This window comes from Pantherophis guttatus, chromosome 2, assembly GCF_059756535.1.
Source record: "Pantherophis guttatus breed Tessera chromosome 2, ASM5975653v1, whole genome shotgun sequence".
Lineage (NCBI taxonomy): Eukaryota > Metazoa > Chordata > Lepidosauria > Squamata > Colubridae > Pantherophis > Pantherophis guttatus.
This window is the reverse complement of record NC_142064.1, coordinates 64,457,561-64,478,298: the sequence shown is the minus strand read 5'-3', so window position 1 is coordinate 64,478,298 and position 20,738 is coordinate 64,457,561. Positions and strand designations below refer to the sequence as shown.

Here is a 20,738-nt window from a genome sequence, read left to right as displayed (position 1 = left end):
TATAGGAAACCTACAGATTGCCCAGAGTATCTACTTGCTTCTAGTTTCCATCTTGAGCACACCACCAACTGTATCATCTATTTAACAGAGACATCCGACTGATGGAATTAAACCAGTGGTGAAATCTAAAATTTGTTACTACCAGTTCTGTGGGTGTGGCTTGGGGGGGTAATGTGACTGGGTGGGCGTGGCCAATTTTTTTTTAACTTTTAAAACCATTTTTTCTTCGGCGAAGAGGTTGTAAAAAAATGCTTTCAAAAGACTCTGACAATCCCAGCTGAGTTGCCTAATTGGCAGAGGCTTTTTTAAAAAGCCTCTGTCGATCAGGCAACTCAGCATGGATCATCAGAGGCATTTAGAAGAAAAAAACAGTGGGGTCGCAGCTGAACCGCACGATCATCAGAGGCTTTTTTTTTTAACTTTTAAAAGCATTTTTTCGGTCAAAGGGGTTGCTTTTAAAAGTAAAAAAAAAGGCTCTGATAATTGTGCGGCTCAGCTGGGTATGGGGGGGGGGAGGCAGGGATTTTTGCTACCGGTTCTCCAAACCACCCGCCTCCATTGCTACTGGATCAGGTGATCTGGTCCGAACTGGGAGCATTTCACCCCTGAATTAAATTATATATACCAAAGACTAAATTACCCACACAACAAGATCAACAGACAAATCTATAGATCCAGATTGATTCCCAGAAGAATCTACTAAAAGACTGACAACAAGACTCAAATACTTTCTTTTTCTCTCCAGTCCATCTCACCCTAATTTAAATCCTACATCAATCTAATCATTCTATTGCGCTGCCTGTTGGTATAAAAAGGTGGTACCAGACTCCTTTTGGATTTTTGGATACCTCAAACTAACAGTACTCTGTCCTTCAACTTCTAGTAACTGTAATCGTTTTATGAAAGATTAGTGATACCAATTAGCTCCTATCTGGATACCACAGAATAAGGAAGAGACAGACTGCTGACTAATCCAATATAACTTTCCAAACCTAAATCAGGTTCTTGAGATAAAGAAAGAAACCACCAGAGATGGAAATGTCATGAACTCAGATCAATCCATGTATTGAAAATAAGAATTGTAGACTCAGAATTTGCTCAGGGAGACCCCACTGTTTAATCATGCACAGCAACAATGAAAACTAGCTTTTATCAAGTGAGAATAATTAATCAGTGGAATGGCTTGCCTCCGAATTTGTGGGTGCTCCACCACTGGAGGTTTTCAAGAAGAGACTGAACAGCCATTTTGTTCTGAATGATATAGGATCTCCTGCTATGGGCAGGTGATTGAACTAGAAGACCTCCAAGGTCCTTCCAACCCTATTATTCTATGTTCATTATTTCAACCCTATCTTGGGTTGTCAGAGATTGAGTCTGAGAATGAGTCCAACCTTATCATAAAGCTCTAGAAAAAGAAATGTATCTGAAAGGTAGAAAACTGCTTGACTCAGTCTTTAGAATATTACTTAACACATATATATCCAGTTTTTCAAACTGTATCATTTTAAATGCATAATCAATTCTACCTGTCGTATTGTGGATTTTGGGGAGAATGGCCACGACCACATTTGGGACTGCTTCTGGACACTGTGTTTCCAGGGGAAATATTTGTTAGACGCTGAAAAACACACACGAATTAGAAAGTTTTGAGATAACCTGGAAAAAGTTGGTTTAAGATCATCTCTTTATCTACCAAAACATTTTTTTCTTGATTACAGCTATTTCAATTTTGGAAAATTCAAAACAAAAACATATTCAATCATTATGTGTCTAATTGGGGGCGTGGGAGTAGGGGGGAGGGAGTTAAATGAAGCATCCCCTTGGTATAATGTTTTCCCAAAAATAATTTTTCTTATGAAATAAATAATTCTATATGTGCATGCTATCTATTTTAATTATAGAAAAAAATACAAAATTATAAAATAAATAAGCAATATTAGATTCAATAACCAAAACTTTTTTCTCAAGATACAATTCTAAGTAATTCAGTGGGGGTTTTTTTTCTAAATAGAAACAGAATTAACCTATCAAAGTATGTACATTTATGGCCCACTAAATACACAGGGCTTATTTCCATTTTAAAAAGCATAGGATTGTTTTGATAGAAATACAGAAGATTTATTATATTTCAGGGACTCCAATTTCGGTGTTTTATTGAGATGCCCAGAAGAAAAAAACAATCTACTAATTAATATATAATTAATTACATGTTGAATATGAAATGTTCAAACCTACCAGTGATCTGTTGTATATACTCCAACTGTTCTCTAATGCACTTCTTAAGCCATCATTACTGTCATGTAGTTTCCTGTTAGCTGACCTAAAATCAAGACAGAGGGGAAAAATTGCCTTACAAGAAGTCAACCCTAGCAATTGCAATTTAAGTTGGTTTAAGAAATGCAACAAAAATAAGAGAATGAAAGGGGTTCCATGTGCCTTTCATAAAGGTTAGGAAAATGGCAGAATGGTTCAATAAATAGTTTGATAAATGCCTTTCTGTCTGTCTGTGTTTGTATCTTTGAGTCAGTTTTATGTGTATATCTTTGAATATATCAGCGTATACCTGCAACTGCCTGGACAAGTCCCTGTAGTTTTCTTGGTAAAATTTTGAAAGCAGTTTGCCATTGCATGTTTCTTAGGGCAGAGTGAGAGTGAGAGTGAGAGTGAGAGTGAGAGTGAGAGTGAGAGTGAGAGAGAGAGAGAGAGAGAGAGAAAGAAAGAGAAAGAAAGAGAGGCCCAAGAACACACAGCTGGCTTTTTACCAAAAGCAGGGCTGGAACTCACTCTCCGTTTGTAGTTGATGCATACACCAAAATGGCTCTCTTTCAGTGTTAATACAGCCCTAATGGTTATCATAGGTATGGGTACCACTAACCCCAAAACAGGAAAAAGAAATAATTGCTCCTATAATTACAAAGACTCCATGTTTGCTCATTTGAGAAGGGCCAAACTGCTAGTTTTTCATTCCCTATTCCACTGCCTTTTTGCCAATCTGAAAGTTCATGAGGCCCCAATCCAAATTAACAGGAAGAAAAATGATAAGATACTACAAAAAAGATGAGATTTTTAATTTTAAACACCGTCAAGCCCCTTCGCATCATCCTCCCTGATTCTGAAACCCTCCATGTATCTTAGGTTACATGTATCATGTACTTTCATGTAGAAAGTTTGACAAGTGATGGGAGTTATAATTCAGATCTAGAAGACAACAGATTAGGGAAGAATGACATAGTTATCCAAGCAATTGTTAAAAATGAGTAAGGTAGTAAAACAATTTAGTGATAGCTCTGAGGAGTCCGCTGCAACTAAGTTTTGCTTTTTGCCTGTACATAAGCCTCAACCTATACAAAGTTAAAGAACTTTGAAGCAGCAGAACTGATTGTATTATTTTACACACCAGATGAAGGTGGGGAGCCCACTTTTTAATGGTCTCCCATGTTTAAAATCAAATATTTTGAAATCCAAAAGCTACCGTATCACAGCAAAGTGATTAAGATAAAACTTTGAAAAGAACAAAAACCTCTCAGAATGTTTCCATGAAATTCAATATACAGGAAGAAACAAAAAACAGCATTTATTTCTAAAATAAATATTAGGCTTCTGCAATGCTCAAGATTGAAATTTTGAGGAATGTTTTGGAATGTGTGGGGCCCTAATCCACCTGCCTCACTAAAGCAGCTTTGTCCAAGACTGCACAGTTGCAGAAGAAGCCTTCCCATAGTCTCTATGCAGTAAGAAACTAATGTGGGTGCTTTACTGAGTCACAAACAGGCTGACTTCACAATGCAAAGCACCTCTTTAAAAGAATACACAGCTACAATAACATCCAGTGCTTATATGTCACCACAAAGACCATAGAGTAAGGCCCAAGTATGTTATTCCAGAGGGGTTATTTCAAAGTTTATGTGGAGAAGGCTGATTCTACCTAGCCACTTTAGCAGTCATGTGTTCTTGGAGCAAAGCCTCCAATAATTACCTTAGTTCTGAGACAAAATTATTCAATTTGAACTTATCTATTTTACTGCAGATCAGTTCATTTCCTCCAGTTCATTTTATCCCAAGAACATTCAACCAAGTATTAGTAATTAAGTAAGTATTAAATATTACTTTGTTATACTATATTTTCAGGTACTTTGGACCTAGTGTAATATTAAGATGTTACATGTAATGTAATAACCACTGTTTTAATTGTTTAGTTTGATAGTTTTAATATGGTTTTATATGTTGTTTTAAATTTTGATTGAAACCTGCCCAATGTTGGTTAGAAGATGGGCAGCTAAATAAATGTTTTAAATAAATACGTCCTTTTGGAAAGGAACATACAAATTAATAAATAAAATGCAGTGGACTATGGCTCATTTAGAATTCAGTGACCTAAAAACCTGTAAGATTATAGACTTTGGTCAGTAGAGATATAAAAATTAAAAATAAATAAAAATGATTAAATTTTATTTCTGAACAAAGGAATGCTTCCAAAGATCATACCGGTTTCCTATAATATCAAATGCAGCTTAAATCTGTGACTAAGTTTTATCTACCAGGCAGGCTGATTAAAATATAGATCAGGGAACTGGAGATACCTTTCCCCCAAAAAAGAGAGTGCTGTTCTTTCACAGAAAAAAAAGAGAGCTTTTCTTTTCCCCATTGGAGATCCTAACTTCTGAATATCAAAATTTATAAATGAAAACATTTTAAAAACAGAATTATTTAGCAGCTTACTGTAATATTGCTATCTGCCTCTCCAAGCTATCTCTGTCTTCAGTGTACTCTCTGATCATGTCTAGATCTCTGCAAAGAGAATAGTTTAGGGGGAATTAGTTTGGTTTTTTACCAACAACAATTTACTATGTATCTCTAGAGATATCCTCTTACCTTTCTGAATTCAAACTTTGATCTGCAATATCACTTTTTAAAGCATCTAATTCACTCTGAAGGAAAGCTATATTTGTCTGTGCTTCCATAAGATCTTTTTTAAGTTTCTGGTTTTCCTAAAAACAGAAATTTTAAAAATGAAACATTCAAAAATAGTAATTCATGCAATAATGATTCATGAAATTAAACAAGTTTTATGGCTACTTTGATAAATTATTTCATCAACCTATGAACTACGTGAATAGTCACCAGTTTAAAATAAAAGGATTACTTATTTCTGTACTGGTTTCGCATTTGTACCGAACCTCTTTCCCCACAAAATCTGTTTGTAGCTTTTCAAAACTCCCTAGAATAGATATTCATGGTATGCACAAGGCCACAGAACTATAAAAATTCCATCTCACTGTTCCATCAGTAGGAAAACATGTCTGCATCTAAGGGCCAGTCTGTACTTTATTGTTACACACACCACTTACCCATTAACTACTTGTTAATATATGGAGCTAAACACACAACATACCCAGGAAAATGTTTTTTTTCCCTCTCCCTAAAATTCTATTCGTTCATTTGAATTCCCTGACAGTTCAAGAAAATGTCAAATTTCACCAAGCCAGAAGAGGCAACAAAAATACTAGTTACGTTGAGACTGATAGGCTAAATGAGGAAATTCATACCAAGGTCAGATCATGTATCCTTCTTTTTAATACTGCCAAATCTTCTTTGTGATTAATGTGTTTAGATTGTTCCTCAAGCTGTGAACAATAAAGAAAACGTAAAAGTTATAAGAAAATTTCTCTGACTGCCTCACTTCAATGCAAAGGGAATCAAACTTTTCACAAAAATGCTCAAGAACTCAATTGTTTTCTGTATAGGTTATTTGAGGGTAGCTTTTAAAACTAGCTAACTAGTTTTATTAAATTAAAAACTAATAACTTGAGACAGTACTACACTATTAAACTAGTCATTAACTTCCTGAGCTATTATCACCAATACAAATAATTTATGGTGTGAAGCAATGAATAACTGAAGAACAAAGAACTATTGCATAATGATAACTGAAAAATTAAAACAATAACTGGAAAGCTAAGAATTAACTAATCTTCAATTCACAGAAAGGTTTCCCAATCTGTCAACAAAAGGAATTCCTGCTCATTTTAGGCTATAGCTAAATCCTTACTTTCAAGCTGACCAAAGTCTATTTAGATTTACCAGATGCTTTGATAATTCAAAACCTAATTGTCAAACACTGTTATTATTAGGGAACTGAGTAACCAAAAGGCATGGAGAAAGACTCATTAAGGTCAATAGATTCTTATTTGTGGTTATTCAGACAAGCAATTGCGGACATTAACTCTAGACTTCAATGAGCAGATTTACTCCCAAAATACAACAGAGCTAATCTCTCACTTTTTGAAATAACGAAATACTAATTGCCTTGTAAAAAGAATGAAGAAGGACACATTTAAAACCATTTAGTTCTGTTTCATAACCATACCATAGAATACAATTCCTTTGTTTTTAAGGAATCATCACTTTGTTCTGTTATCTCAGGGATTAAAATATGTGAAGTTCATTTTTCAATAAGATGAAAGTCAAGTTTCTTGTCTGTTTAATTGCTTCAAAGATAGCAGAACATTTACAGAGAATCAGGCCTGGACCTATTTAGCCATGCACTCGTCACCATTAAGGGTGTACATACCATTTTTAATTTTTTTATTGTCACTTGGAGATCCCCCACTTCAGTTTCATATTGACGCTTGAGATCATTCAAAGCTTCTTCTGCTTTACGCTTCTCCTGAAACATTTTACGCATTTGTTAAATTACAAATGGCAGACTTAAGCAGTTCTAATTCAGCAGAACACGTATCTGTTTTAATTATACATTTGGCCAATCTAAAAGCATTCATATATGACTAGATATGCACAAAGATTTGCTATTGTACATGTTTCATGTCACCTGAAAATAAACACAAAAAAGCACATACTCTACAATAATTATTAGCACACAAAGCACTATTTGACTGTATCACAAGTCATACTTGCTTCGGTAAAAACTATGTGCTAATAAAACTTATAGTTCAGAACTATCCCACAAAGTAAATATCACAGCAGCAATCTTGCATTTACATTTGAGGCGTCTTTCTTTTTAACAGTACATTTGTGAAGAACAGAGTAAGGTAAGCAGAATTTCAAGAATGATAAGCAAACTACATTATTATAGGCTGCTCTTAATATTTAGATGGCAATTAATACACAGAAAATACCCATTTGCTATTGTTTCATCAAATACAAACCCATTCCTTAGTAAAATCATAAATGTCCATTGCACACACATTACTTGCAACAGTTTGTTTTTCCTTCTCCAAAAGCAAGTTCTCCTCATTCCACAGGAGAAAAACAATATTTTTGAAACTCAGGGATACTTCAAAATCTATTTATAATCAGAACCAAGATTATAACTATTGTATACATTGCTATTAGTTGTTGACAGCCACATAAATTGGTTTAACTAGAATTTATTTAATTAGCTTGGTTCATACAAAATACTGAGCTTGGTTTATAAAACATAAACCATATTTTGCAAACTTTACTTCAGAACCTAATTTAAAATCATAATATAATTTAGGGGAGCTTGTGAATCCTATTAGAATCTCTTGCTTATTTTGAGAGATAGGGCAAATACTCAAAACTAAACCCAGAATTTTGCGTTCATTTTTTTCCTGTATTTTTCATATTTTAATTGTTTGGAGGAATAAATGACACTGTGCATGGGTATCCACACAAGCTTCCCTCCTTTGTCAAAATGACAAAAACAGCAACTTATCACAAGCATGCATACAGTGTCATATGTACAAAAGAAGAAGGGCTTTCATCTTAACAGTACAATATGTTTTTTGTCAATTTGCTCCCCAGTTTAGTTCACCTGCAGACTCTCTCCCCCCCCCCTCCCCCGTGTTCCAATTTGGAGAAGAAGAAAAAAAATCTCAACAATTCTGCCTTAATCTACATTAACATCTCTGTTCTTTTAACTAAAAAAAAGCAGTTTTCAGAGTTTTAATAACATCATGATCAGATTTCTTATCCACAAGACCTAAAAGCCCACTATTAAGTTGTAATAACTACTAAATAAGTAGTTATTTTTAGCTATTATAGGATGGATGCAACCACACTAGTAAATCTGTAAGAATGAAGTAGTAATCTAATTTGACAACCAGGGATTCTGTGAAAGAAATCTTCCAAGGATACAGAGCTGCCCTAGGATACCACTGAGGAAAAACTGTAGGCATTTTCTGTAGTCAATGTATGTAATTATTTTACCATATTCTAATATTAGAGATCTACATTTCTGGTTAGAACTATTTGTAACTTCAGTTCTATAATAATATACAGAATACAGTTTTCTTCCTTTTAATTACACCCTAGATTTAATTACCAAAAGTTATATGAAAGTAACCAGAGACCCATAAATAAATGGAAATTAAGGATATTGTTGAATGGAAAATAGGAAGAGAAACAGGACTGTACACATTAGTCCATTTCCAAGTATCTCTATTTGCACATGATCTATAAGAACTAGGACGGAATCAATTGTTATGAATTCACATTTCCTCCACGCACTTGGAGGGGAAAAAATGTCACAGATCTATATGTATTATCCACTTTCCAGAACCCTATATAACAGCTCTTCATCTTCTACATAACAGACCTTAGACTACAATTTAGTCTGCCATGACAGATTACTTCAAATTACTAGCCTGCAGTAAGCTTTCACGGGCATCTTTTCCTTTTCCCCAAATTTTTCTTTTTTGTATAAAAAGATGGATAAATTAGGAAAGAGATAGAGAAAGTGCTGGCTTTGTACTGTTTTGCATTAGAGGCAAACTAAAGAGGAAAATAATGCAGAGAAATTATCCATGCATCAAATCTGAAGAACAAAATTTATTTTGTTATGGGAAGCAAGCCTTTCTAAGTCATTAGTATTTTAAGTATTAGTTAATCACCTCCTTCTTGACTTTACGTTCTGTAGCCTGTATGCGTTGCTCCATCTCCTCTTCTAGTTCACCAAGCTGCATGGCTGCTTTATCTTGTGCTCTATAAAAGTGAATACTCACATAAAACAACCTTAAAAATAATTGGGGCAATATGTTTCAAATCAGGAGAACAGACTATATTCCCATCTTTAATTAACTGGTGGACCTTCCCTGTAGCTAATGTGACATTATATTGATAAAAGAGACACGTAAATTGCCTTTCATAACCAATTATCCTGTTTATCAAAGATCTTCAGTATTGAGCAACTATAGGGATTGATTATTTATTATTTTATTAAATTTTTATACCGCCCTTCTCCTACTGGACTCAGGGCAGTGAACAGCCAAAAATAAAAACATCACATACAAAATTTAATTTTTTTTAAAAGAATTAGACAAATTTTGGCCCAATTAAATTTAAAACACCCCAACTAAAATCAATTTACAATTAAAAAATATCTAAATTGTCTTCATACAACTCTGAACCTAAGTTTTTCTATTCCTCACAGCAATAAGCAAATTACAGTATCTGCACAAAGGTCTGACCTTGCAATACTAGGCACTAAATCTCTCTAGGTGAAATTGATGTGGATGTAAATGAATTATCACATTGATACCATAACTCCAAAGACTACAAATTAATACATATATTACAGATTATATAGTCTATTTTATTTCCACCTATAGCATAATTCACTGGAAAATACCAATGAGCCAAAATTAAAAGCAAGATATAGGAAAGAAACATAGTACATATAGTCTCAGAATGTTGGCAGCAGAAAAAAACTGACGGAATGCAGATAATAGCAGAATTCACATCTTATCACTAAGTTGAAGCCCTATATACATGTTTCCCTGAAAATAAGACCCTGTCTTATATTTTTTTGAACCCTGAAATAAGCGCTTGGCCTTATTGCCATGCACTCAAAAGCCTGATTGGGCTTATTATGTCTTATTTTGGGGGAAACAGGGTATGTCCACTAGTAATATGACGACCAGGCTCTATTAGTGGCATCAGAATCTCATCCTGGCAGGAGAAATTGTCTCAGAAAGAATGCAGGGAATGTACACATGCAACTCTCTTCAATGGAGAAGACTTAGGAGCACGAGAAGACAAAGGCTTCTTTGCATAAGTATAGAAGTGCAAAATGATTGCATAGGATTTGAAATAAGATTAGGTATTATCAGTGTTGTGCCATCTCTTCCACCAACTGAAACTCAACTGATAGGGCTGCCATTCTAAAACTAAAATACTTGTGGTCCAAGTATTTGGGAAGCTACTGCCTAGTTTGTGCCTTGTTGAGAAAATTAGTGTTTTAACCATTAATAAACCAAATTCCTAATTTCTATGTAGCAATACATTTTTCACTTAATTCTTCCTTCTCTTCCCTTCAGCCTCAAATTCTTTGTGATCAGAAATCTCAAAGTTAAGTTAGAGATACCTGTTCTGAAAAGGCTGTTTTAGAAAACATACGGATGTTCGTTCACAAATTATAAAACAAAGCATATTTAATCATTTGCAAGGGTCATGATAGCATGACCTTTATAATACATTTGTTCTTCACCCCATGATTTATTGGGTATTTAAAGCATGGATAAACAAATTCAAATACCTTGTACTCCAATTCCTCTAATCCCTTCCCATCAGCTCTGTTGTCTGGGACTGATAGAAGTATTTGAATCCAGTAGTGCTCTGGATATGGTATGGACACTCTTTATTTACTTGATGCAGATGTAGATATGTCCACAGTTCTAGAGGATACTTGCCCACTTCAGATTTGAATAATTTATTCTAATATAGTTTCATTATAAAGTACAAACCCAGTTATCTACCTTTTTACAGCAATGGCCAAGGTCTCCATTTCTGTACTCTGCAGCTTGATCTCTCTAATAAAGTTCTTAATAACATTTTCATATGGTTGAATTAATCGTGGTTCCACTATATTGATGTTCTGATACAGAATGCAGACCTGCTCTTGTCTAGAAATGGGAGAGAAATCAAGTATTAAATGTTTTGCAGATTTATTAAGAAATAATATATTTTACACGGTGATGTCAAGGAAAATGGGTAGATGGCACAGACTTTTTATTAAGATTTTACAAATAGGGTTTTAAAAAATAGGTCGATTAGTTCATAAGTAATAGCAAATTACAGATGGCAAAAAAGAGACATATTACTTGTTAATATGATTTACATTATTTTGGTGTAAGCACTGTAATCTTAATCTATCCTAGAATCAAAACATCTCCAGAGATTGTAGGGAAAGGAATGGCAGAACCTGGGGGCTGAGGAAAAAGATGGATCAGTCTAGAATCCCTACTTAGACATAAGAGTATTAAGTCTTGCCCTCCTCCCCCGTGCTGTTGACCCTTATCTAATTCTAACCAGGTGTTTGAACTTTAGTTAAGATTCCTGTGCATAGGCTTTTAGTAATAAATCAGCTTAATTGAATTTTCATGTATGAACCTGATCTTTCGTTCCTGACAGAGAAAGATATAATTTGAATGATATCAGAAAGGTGAGGCTTATCCAGACCATTCATTTGATGAACTTGATAGATTTTGACTGGGTGGGACAGTGATCTGATTCTATACTAGAAGCATTTCCTGTGTGAAGGGAAAACCTGATTCCTTCCTGTTAGCATCTTTATTCATAAAAGTTTCTCCAGTATTGCATATATGTATGTGTTTAATCCATGTGGTGAATTTAAATTTTTATAACTTAAATGCTTGGGTAAAGAGATTTTGAGTTTAATTCTCCTGCTAATGGATATGGGAAGAGGAAGTCAAGGGCTGAAATGGGTAGTAGAGTTCTTATGAAGAAGAAACACATCACACATGTGAATGGATGCAAGGTTTTCTATGGATTGGGAGGAGATGTTACCCCTTTTGATGTTTGTTAAATTGCATTACATGCACTTTAGGGCTAAGCCCTGCCTTAAAATGGTAGCAAATAAATCACTGATTTTGGGCTGTTGAGGTTGAAAGGGATTTTGAAAGATCTTAAAATCAAAGTTTGTCAGAATGATATGCAGCCTGGAACTAGTATAGAGGTAGTCCTCGACGTACACCCACAATTGAACCCAAAATTTCTGTTGTTAAGCGAGGTATTTGTTAGTGAGTTTTGCCCCATTTTACGACCTTTCCTGCCACAGTTGTTAAGCGAATCACTGCAATTGTTAAGTTAGTAACAAGGTTGTTAAATAAATCCAGCTTCTTCGTTGACTTTGCTTGTCAGAAGATCACAAAAGGTGACAACATGACTTTAGGATACTGCAACCGTCATAAATACGAATCAGTTGCCAAGGATCTGAATTTTGATCATGTGATCATGGGGATACTGCAACAGTTGTAAATGTGAAAAACAATCATAAGTCACTTTTTCAGTGCCGTTGTAAATTTGAACAATCACTAAACGAACTGTTGTAAGTCGAGGACTATCATACCTGTTTCTAAATCTGGTAAAATATTTATTGCATAAAACTTTACATGGATAAGGATCAATTCATTCAATGCATAAAATGTTATCCTCAGCTGCCAGAAAGGGGAAAACATTGCAATGCTTTTTATGGGTTCAAGGGAGCGTGACAATGCAAGTAGTACAATCTAGACAATTCTATTTAAAACACAAATATAATAAACTGAAAATTGACAATGGTAATAAGTTAATTTTAAATAAGAGATATACTGGACAAAAAAGCCATTTAAAACTATTTAATTCATTTTTTCACCATCTTATATTACCAAAATCTATATGATATTAGTGTTACATTTCAGGACATCTACAATGGTCAATAACCAGGGGAATCTGGCAGCAACCCTATTTCAATACTTAGTTCATAATAAATCAAGCTAATAGAGATTTTCTTTGACCAGCTTTCAATGTAACACCAAACTAGGGTTTAAAAACAGCTGAGTCCTAAAACTAATTCTCATGTTGAGATCTGGCAACAGCATTGCCTTACAATGCTGTTGCCTTACAGCAATAGTCCTACCTATTGTTTTTTTCTCTGAACTATCTCACAACTGCTGTTCTTGTGGGTTTTTCATCTCCAGAAGATTAAACAAACCAGAAACGTGAACGAAGGAAAGCTGAAAGATATGATTCCCTCCACTGAGCTCCTTCATGTAGGCCTGCTGAGCTCCGCTTGGAAAAGCTGCTGTCGTAAACATTCAGTACAATGGTGACTGCAAAGTTTGCTCCGGTTATTTGATCACAGAATCTTAATATGGTTTTGTTGTTTCTCACTGACCCAATTAACAGCTCCATTCAGGAGCTTTCGGTGGCCTACATTTACACAAAACAGTCAGGTGGAAGAAGGGAAATCAAATTCAAAACAATTCCCTAGAAAAACCTAAGGAGCTCTAAGGATAGGGAAGGCTTCTTTTTTAAAAAATGAAGGATAATTACAAGACTGACCTAAATACCGATATATCAAGTATGCAGTAATACTGGCAAATCGTCACCACAGCCATTTAAAAAAGAAAAAGGAAAAAAAAAAACTACACTCAAAGCCAACATCCTTGTTGATTTTGAACAAACTGAAGCATGTATAAATTCGCCAATTTAAATAATTGACAGCTAGTGGAACTGGTTGGCATCTAGAAGATTGGAGTTAAAATGTACAGAATTATATTTGAGTAATGTACGATTGGATTCCCAGATTGGTAGAAACTTAATAATTTGAGTCCTAACCAAGGAGCTAAACATTAATAAGGTAGTATCAAGGAATCTAGGCAGTTCCAAGCAGGGTGGAGTTTTTTTATTAAATGAGGGTACTCAAGTTCGATAAATTCAATATTTCCAGATATCAAGGGAGTCCTTTAACTATTGCTCCAAGGGCTCCGAATCAGTATTATGATGTCAGCCGGATATTTAAACTGGATTTGGCATTTTTATCCATCTATCCAGTCCTTTTTAAGGACCTGGATAGGTACTGTAGATATTGTTTAATAATAATATTAAAGGTATTGTGGCAGGATGTAAGCTGTTCCAACTAAAGCTGCCTTTTGCAATTAACCGATGGTGATTCTGTCACCATTCTGCCAATGGTGTTCAAATAGTATTTCAAATGTTTTGGGACTGAATGCAAGGTGCCTATTGCTACTGGTTTCACTCTCTTTGCTTTCTTTTACCATATTTGTTCTACTTCTATTTGCTTTACAGTATATTTTGCTTTACAGTAAAATATTTGCTTTACAGTATAGTTTGCTATTTTCTCTACCACATTTTCTTCTATTTTGTTGGCTCTGGGTATGCAATGTCAATTTCCCAGTCTTTTTTATCTTTTTTAATCAACAATTATACAAAAGTATGAAGGCTATTGCTTAACGCATTGTAAGCCATCCTGAGTCTCCGGAGAAGGGCGACATATAAATAAAATAAAAAAATAAATAAAAATTGTTAAGCCTGGGGTATTGTTTGCCTGTTTGAATTCTAAAGTTCCAGAGCATTTTGCCTTTTGTCTTTTTTATTTATTTATCTATTTTGTAGTTCCACCTGTTCTTGTTTGCAGGCAAGTGGTATTTCTTCAAGATATTCTTATACACCATTGTTGCTACTTTGCCATTCCATTTTTTGTAGTCAGTCTCTGCAATCTTCCTGCAGTTATTATTATTATTGACCATTATTATAATTGACCCTCTGCCACAGACACATTGTGCTCTACAGAGCACATTTAATAAATCATGAATGGGGACAGGTAGAATAAGTCTTCCATCCCAGCTCCAACAACTTGGACATCTGTGCATGTCGGTTGGATGATAATTCTTACTATCATGCTGGCTGGAAGTGAACTGTAAACCAACATATTTTATAGCATCAGTTGTAGGAACAATGCTGAATTCAGTTTTTCAAAGTTCCTCTGAAAATCTATCATCCTATTTGTAATTTCTTTTCACTATTACGTTATGAAAATAGTATCCCATGTACGGTGTCTGAAAGTAGTGTTTGGAAGTTATCTCTTTAATCCTGATATTAAATTTCATGAACTGTGAACATTTTTATTATCACAATTCAAAAAACTGCATATTGCCAAATAACTTTGTCCTGGTTTATTTGTACAATGTAAACATTTGGGGTTCCCTATCTCCCTATACATATTCTGTAAATGTGTCAGAATACATTCTCAGAATTCAGATATGATCAGTAAGAAGTTCTAGTATCTAGTCAAACATATCTGCAAGACAGTGATTTGAAAGGCAGGTATAAATCATCTTCAAACTGGTTTAACCACTATGCTATATTTTATGTATTGGAACTAGATTCTATCCCAAGGGTAAGAAAACTAGATATAATTTTATACATAACTTAAGGGCTATGTTGAGAACAGATCATCTAAGAGGATATCAATTTATGGGGTCACAAGAATTGATCCAGACTTGACATAATCAAGCAAAAAAAAAACAAAAACCCATCTCCTCAATAATAATATACATGTTTGGTATACTTCAACTTCACATAAGATAGAAAGAAAAATAGTAGAAGAGAAGAGAAAGAACTGGAGATAAGTACAGTATGTGGTTATTATAATGATATAAAATGGTAACCAATAATTACATATTAATATTTCACAAAATAACTTGATTCAGACTTTTCAACATTTAATTATTCTCTGAAAATCTGCATATCTTTCCATTTTTCTATCTATAAAAACTTTCTGAAAGTATGAAGAAGGTTTCCAATTCAGTTTGGATTTGTTACTGTTTGAAAGGGTAGAAATCACTGCTAACATTAACATTTAGTTTGTGTTTGATACAACAATAGTTGAAATAGATACTCAAAGGAATGACTAAACTCATAAACTGATTAGTATCTATCTGAATACCACCCATGACTGAGGAAGTGATAACTAGATTATATGGTCTAAGGCAGTGGTGGGTTACTACCGGTTCTCCCCGGTTCTTGTGAACCGGTAGTAGAAATTTTGAGTTGTTCGGAGAACCGGTAAATACCACCTCTGCCTGGCCCCACTCCCAATCTATTCGCTGCCTCCCAACTCCCAGCTGATCAGCTAGAAGGAAAAAATCAGGACCCCCTTCTCAGCCAGGAGATCACTTGGCAAAGAAGGGGGGGGAGATGCAGTCGCTTTAAATTGACAAGCCAATAAGCAGCTGCTGGAAGGAGGTTTTTGCTTGCAGAAGCGAAGTGATATTCAGCAGTTCGTTTCTGGGTCAGCTGAACAACAAACTGGATAAGAGGAGGGATTCTTATATGGTACTATGTTTTTGAAGTTTTGAGGTTTGTGCAACATGGGCTTTGTTTTTCTAAAAAGGTTTGGGTGATTTCCATTATGAAATATCCTGTCTTGAATGAGTTTTCTGCCTGCTTATAAATGGAGCCGAACTTTCTATTATCTCTAAGCACTGGTAACTGTTTTCTTCTTACAAAGTTTTCTTTATGCAGCTGGCAGGAATGTGGAATGAGTATCAGGCAGGTTCCTTGTTAGCAGCTTCATTTTTCCTTGCTTTTCTGGGAGCCTTTTCTTATGACTAATATTTTATTTGGGGAAAAGAAGAGGGGGGAGTTTGATTCCTTCTCAGAGCAGGTTAGTGGGCTGGGGAGGGAATGGGGATTTTGAAGTAACCTTCCCCTGGAGTGTGGGGGGGGAATGGGGATTTTGCAGTATCCTTCCGGTCACACCTGCCACGCCACACCCACCAAGCCACACCCACAGAACCAGTAGTAAAATATTTTGAAACCCACCACTGCATAAGTCCATTTTAATATGCTATTCCTGGTATGTGATGTTTTGTATACATACAGAGAAAGAAGCACTCTTGTAATTTTTGACTTTTAGGCTTGGTGTCAAACATCAGCCATAATACTAATGACTGTTTTGAACAATATGTAAGATGTATTACACGAATGGCTATTTTATATGTGAAATTATGACTGAAATATTTCTGCACCTATATTGGTTCACACTGTCAGGAAGTTTCTCCTTATTTTTAGGTTGCTTCTCTCTTTGTTCAGTTTCCATACATTGCTTCTTATTTTGTCTTCTGGTGCTTTGGAAAATACATTGCCCCCCCTTTTTTTTTCTGGCAGCCCCTTAAAAGCCTGTTGCCTATCACACTCTTGGGCAAAGCACGTGAGCCATTTCTTCCTTTCAGTGGTCCATGAAAGTGCATCTATAGTATGTAGAAAATAAACTTGAAAAAAGGTGAACATTTTTACAGAACTATAGATACTTTGAGGCTGGGTGTGATAAGGAATGGCTGGGAGGGGAGGCGCCAGGGGAGGTACCCCTTGACGTGAGTGACATTGAGTTGGCCACGCCTACCCAGTCACATGACCATCAATCCATGCCCACTGTCACATAACCATCAAGCCACGCCCACAAAACCAGTAGTAAAAAAATTTAGAACCCACCCCTGGTCTAAGGTAGGAAGGTTACTTTTTTCTTCTTTCTACAGCTTGGTTCACATTAAGACATGATTTGTTAGTCCTGTGTTCAACAAATCACAACTGACTGGATTCATGTATCACACAAAACAAAATCACTTTTTAGCACAATGTGGGAATCTAATCAGAATATAGGTAGTTCTTGCTTAACTATCATCCATTCAGCGACCATTCAAAGTTAAGGCAGTGCTGAAAGAATGGTACTTAAGATTTGGTCCCTGAAGTTATAGATGCTGTAGCACCACCATAGGGACTTGATTAAAATTTGGGTGCTTCAACTTCCCCACCACCTACCTTCTTCCCATCTCTGCCCTTTGGACCATCCTTCACAGGGGAATTCCTCAGAAGACCAGTGCCTTCAGCAGTTTTAGCAGTCTGGCACCATTCCTGGGCCTCTACTTTAGCCTCAGTATGGCCATCACAGAGAAATGCAGCTTTGCCAGGGTCCAAATAGACAGGGTGGGGGGATGGGAAGGTGAGATGGGAGGTACAGAGAGTTGAAGAGGAGGCAGAAGAAATAGTCTCTTCCCTTACTGAGGCTCAGGGCTAGAAGGGACCCAGCTAGGAATGGCTGGGATCAGGTGGGTTCTCACCAAACAACCAGTGGGATTTGGTTAATGATGGCAATAGGGACTGCTGGGATTGTCATCACTAAGTGATGCAGTCATGTAATGTCACACTTTATGCCCATATTGCTTAGCAATGGACATTCCAATCCCAATTCCAACTATAACTTGAGGACTATTTGTAGGTGTTTTTATGTCTAAATATAGCAATCAAGCCTCAGGTTCAATATTTATACAGAAGTTGCTACCCGATGCCTTTCGGATACTTCTATCTATATTTTCAATAAGCCTTTTTCAAGACAGACAATTCTCATATATTCTGGTACTGTTGCTTCAAACTCGGACCACACATTTTCTGAATAGTTTTTATCCCAGAGCTATAATTGCACTCAACAATGAACTAAAGGGCCACCATTATTGAGCTCTTGGACCGCATTACTTGGTCCGTTGTGTGAATGTTTGGGTGGTTTAGGGGTGCAGAATTTGTAGTGGGTGAGGGTATGTTTGGGGATTGTTATGTGTGTTGGACCTGGTCTTTGGGTGTTAAGTGAATTTCATTGCATGGGTATAGTGTATATACACGTACAATGACAATAAAGTTGTTGTTGTTGTAGTTCTTGTTGTTGTTGTTATTCAAACCACCTGGAGAGTGGTGAGTTTCCCATTCCTTATATACACCTTTCTTTCACTATGGCTTTGGTTTTAAAAAAATAATCTATTCAAAACGCCTTGAACATATTGTTCATAATGTTTGATGAACATATTGCTATTCACAATATCACCCCTTCCAGTGAAAGCCAATGCAGTGTTGAACTAGGAATGAGGACACTCAACTTCTAAATCATCCTCACCCGAAAAACTCCCTAGGTGACCATTATTTTCAGCCCAACCTGAATTGTTGCTATAAGAAAAATTAGGAGGCAGAAATATTATATAAGTAGCCATAATGGCACAGTGGTTAAAATGCAGTATTGCAGGCAAATTCTGCCCGCAGCCAGCAGTTCGATCCTGACTGGCTCAAGGTTGATTCAGCCTTCCATCCTTCCGAGGTTGGTAAAATGAGGATCCAGATTGTTGGGGGCAATATGCTGACATTTGTAAATTGCTTAGAAAGTGCTGCAAAGCACTATGGAATGGTATATAAGTCTAAGTGCTATTGTTATTGCTATATATACTGCCTTGAGCTCCTGAATGAAAGGCATGATACATATTGTAATTCCTACGTAGCTAGATAATACCAATGCACACCTTGAGTCTGCAACCTAGCATCAACTCATTAACTGAAATATCAGCAAGGAAAAAATAATTTTTTTAATTCTATATTTTTTTTTAAAAAAAACCCTGTAAATTAAAGGAGCGTTTAAAACGTCATTAACAACATTTGGTTTTTCAATAAGCAGCCCTACTTCTTTGGGGATCATATCCATTTTGTTCTGAGTATCATTCTGCTTGAAACAATACATGAGGACTGGTATTCAGAATTCAGACGCATTACGTCTATACACTTATGCCTAATAAAGGAATTGCCATTTGTTCTCCTGTCTTATTAAACCAAATTAGCTGGACTACAGAGAGCAAACATTGTCTCTATGGTACTAAGGTAAGAAAGGCAGATGCTTACACAAACTCTTCGTGCACAAATCTCATTCCACCACCTACATAGCTCTTCTAAAAACATGTACACCTATTTAGCTACACCTTTGCAGTAAATTCTATAAAGTATAATTTAAAAGAAAGTATATGATCTGATAGTACTGATAGTACTGATCAGTACTATAGTACTGATCTATAATTTACAGCATCCCTAATCACTGTATTGGCTAGTGCTGCTGAGAGTTCTAGTAATTCTTAATCCCTGTCCTAATTGGCAAGCATTAAGTTCAAGCAAAAGTTTAAAAGTGAGATCTATTGCACAAACTTTTAATATTGTTTAAAAAGTAAACTCTTAATGTTATGACTGCGCTTGCAAAATGCAGTAATTCATCCATTTTAGTCAGCGTAGCCATGCTGAGAAGGATAGCTAAAACATGCAATCCAACACATCTGAAATCCTCAAAATTATAATTCACGCAAGTCTTGTGACCACCAATCAGCTCTGTTAAAGCCCGAGTTAAGTCAGGTTTATGCTATTATTGATAGCCTAATTTAAACTAAAAGAGTGGGAAGCAATGGTTAGAAACATAGCATAAGCCTTGATGGTGGAGCAAAATACATATGAATACTATTTGTACTGTTCAGAGTCACTTTATGTAGGAGATGGGCAGTTGCTAAATATGAGAAATGAATATACAGTAGGTAGGTAGGTAGTAGGTAGGTAGATAGATAGATAGATAGATAGATAGAGAGATAGAGAGAGAGAGAGAGACAGAGACAGAGACAGAGAGAGAGAGAGAGAGAGAGAGAGAGACAAACAGACCACAACATATCACTAATTCATCTACTTCATAAATGGTCATACTGTAGTTTGCTGGCCATGTGTGCACCCTTCTCCCATTCTTGAGCACCTTACTTGAGATTGGCATGAAATCAGTTCAAATTGAGTGAAATTTAATGTACTTTGCTAAATATGAATTAAGACAGAGTAATAGCCTGAAGGATGTTTTGACTCTTGTTCTGAAAGTTCCTAATGATACAATATCCTTTGATGTCCCCAAAAGTACTTTTTCAAGAGGCAACTGGACTTTCTGGTTTTTCTTCGAAGACGTTTTGCAGAAAGTCCGGTTGCCTTTTCAAAAAGCACTTTTGGGACAACCAGGACCTGGATGACTGAGAATCTCCATAGACATTTAATATTCTTTGATAATCTGTTCTCCAAAAGAACCATAGAGTTGTTTGGGAAATCTTTGTTGTTTTTGTTGGCAA

General features: G+C 35.7%; 1 protein-coding gene across 2 annotated transcripts in view; it reads right to left on the bottom strand.

Moving 5' to 3' along the window:
• The window catches only part of RASEF (RAS and EF-hand domain containing), a 35,377-nt gene that overhangs the window by 12,496 nt on the left and 2,143 nt on the right, over positions 1-20,738 (bottom strand). The window contains exons 2-9 of one of the 2 annotated variants that reach the window (XM_034410170.3): positions 10,737-10,883; positions 8,874-8,964; positions 6,572-6,667; positions 5,547-5,624; positions 4,873-4,988; positions 4,720-4,788; positions 2,236-2,320; positions 1,527-1,618 (exon numbers count right to left, since the gene is read on the bottom strand). In XM_034410170.3, coding sequence (XP_034266061.2) covers positions 1,527-1,618; positions 2,236-2,320; positions 4,720-4,788; positions 4,873-4,988; positions 5,547-5,624; positions 6,572-6,667; positions 8,874-8,964; positions 10,737-10,883 — 774 coding nt within the window. The remainder of the gene's footprint in view (positions 1-1,526; positions 1,619-2,235; positions 2,321-4,719; positions 4,789-4,872; positions 4,989-5,546; positions 5,625-6,571; positions 6,668-8,873; positions 8,965-10,736; positions 10,884-20,738) is intronic. The other variant, XM_087886092.1, reaches the window with a different exon arrangement.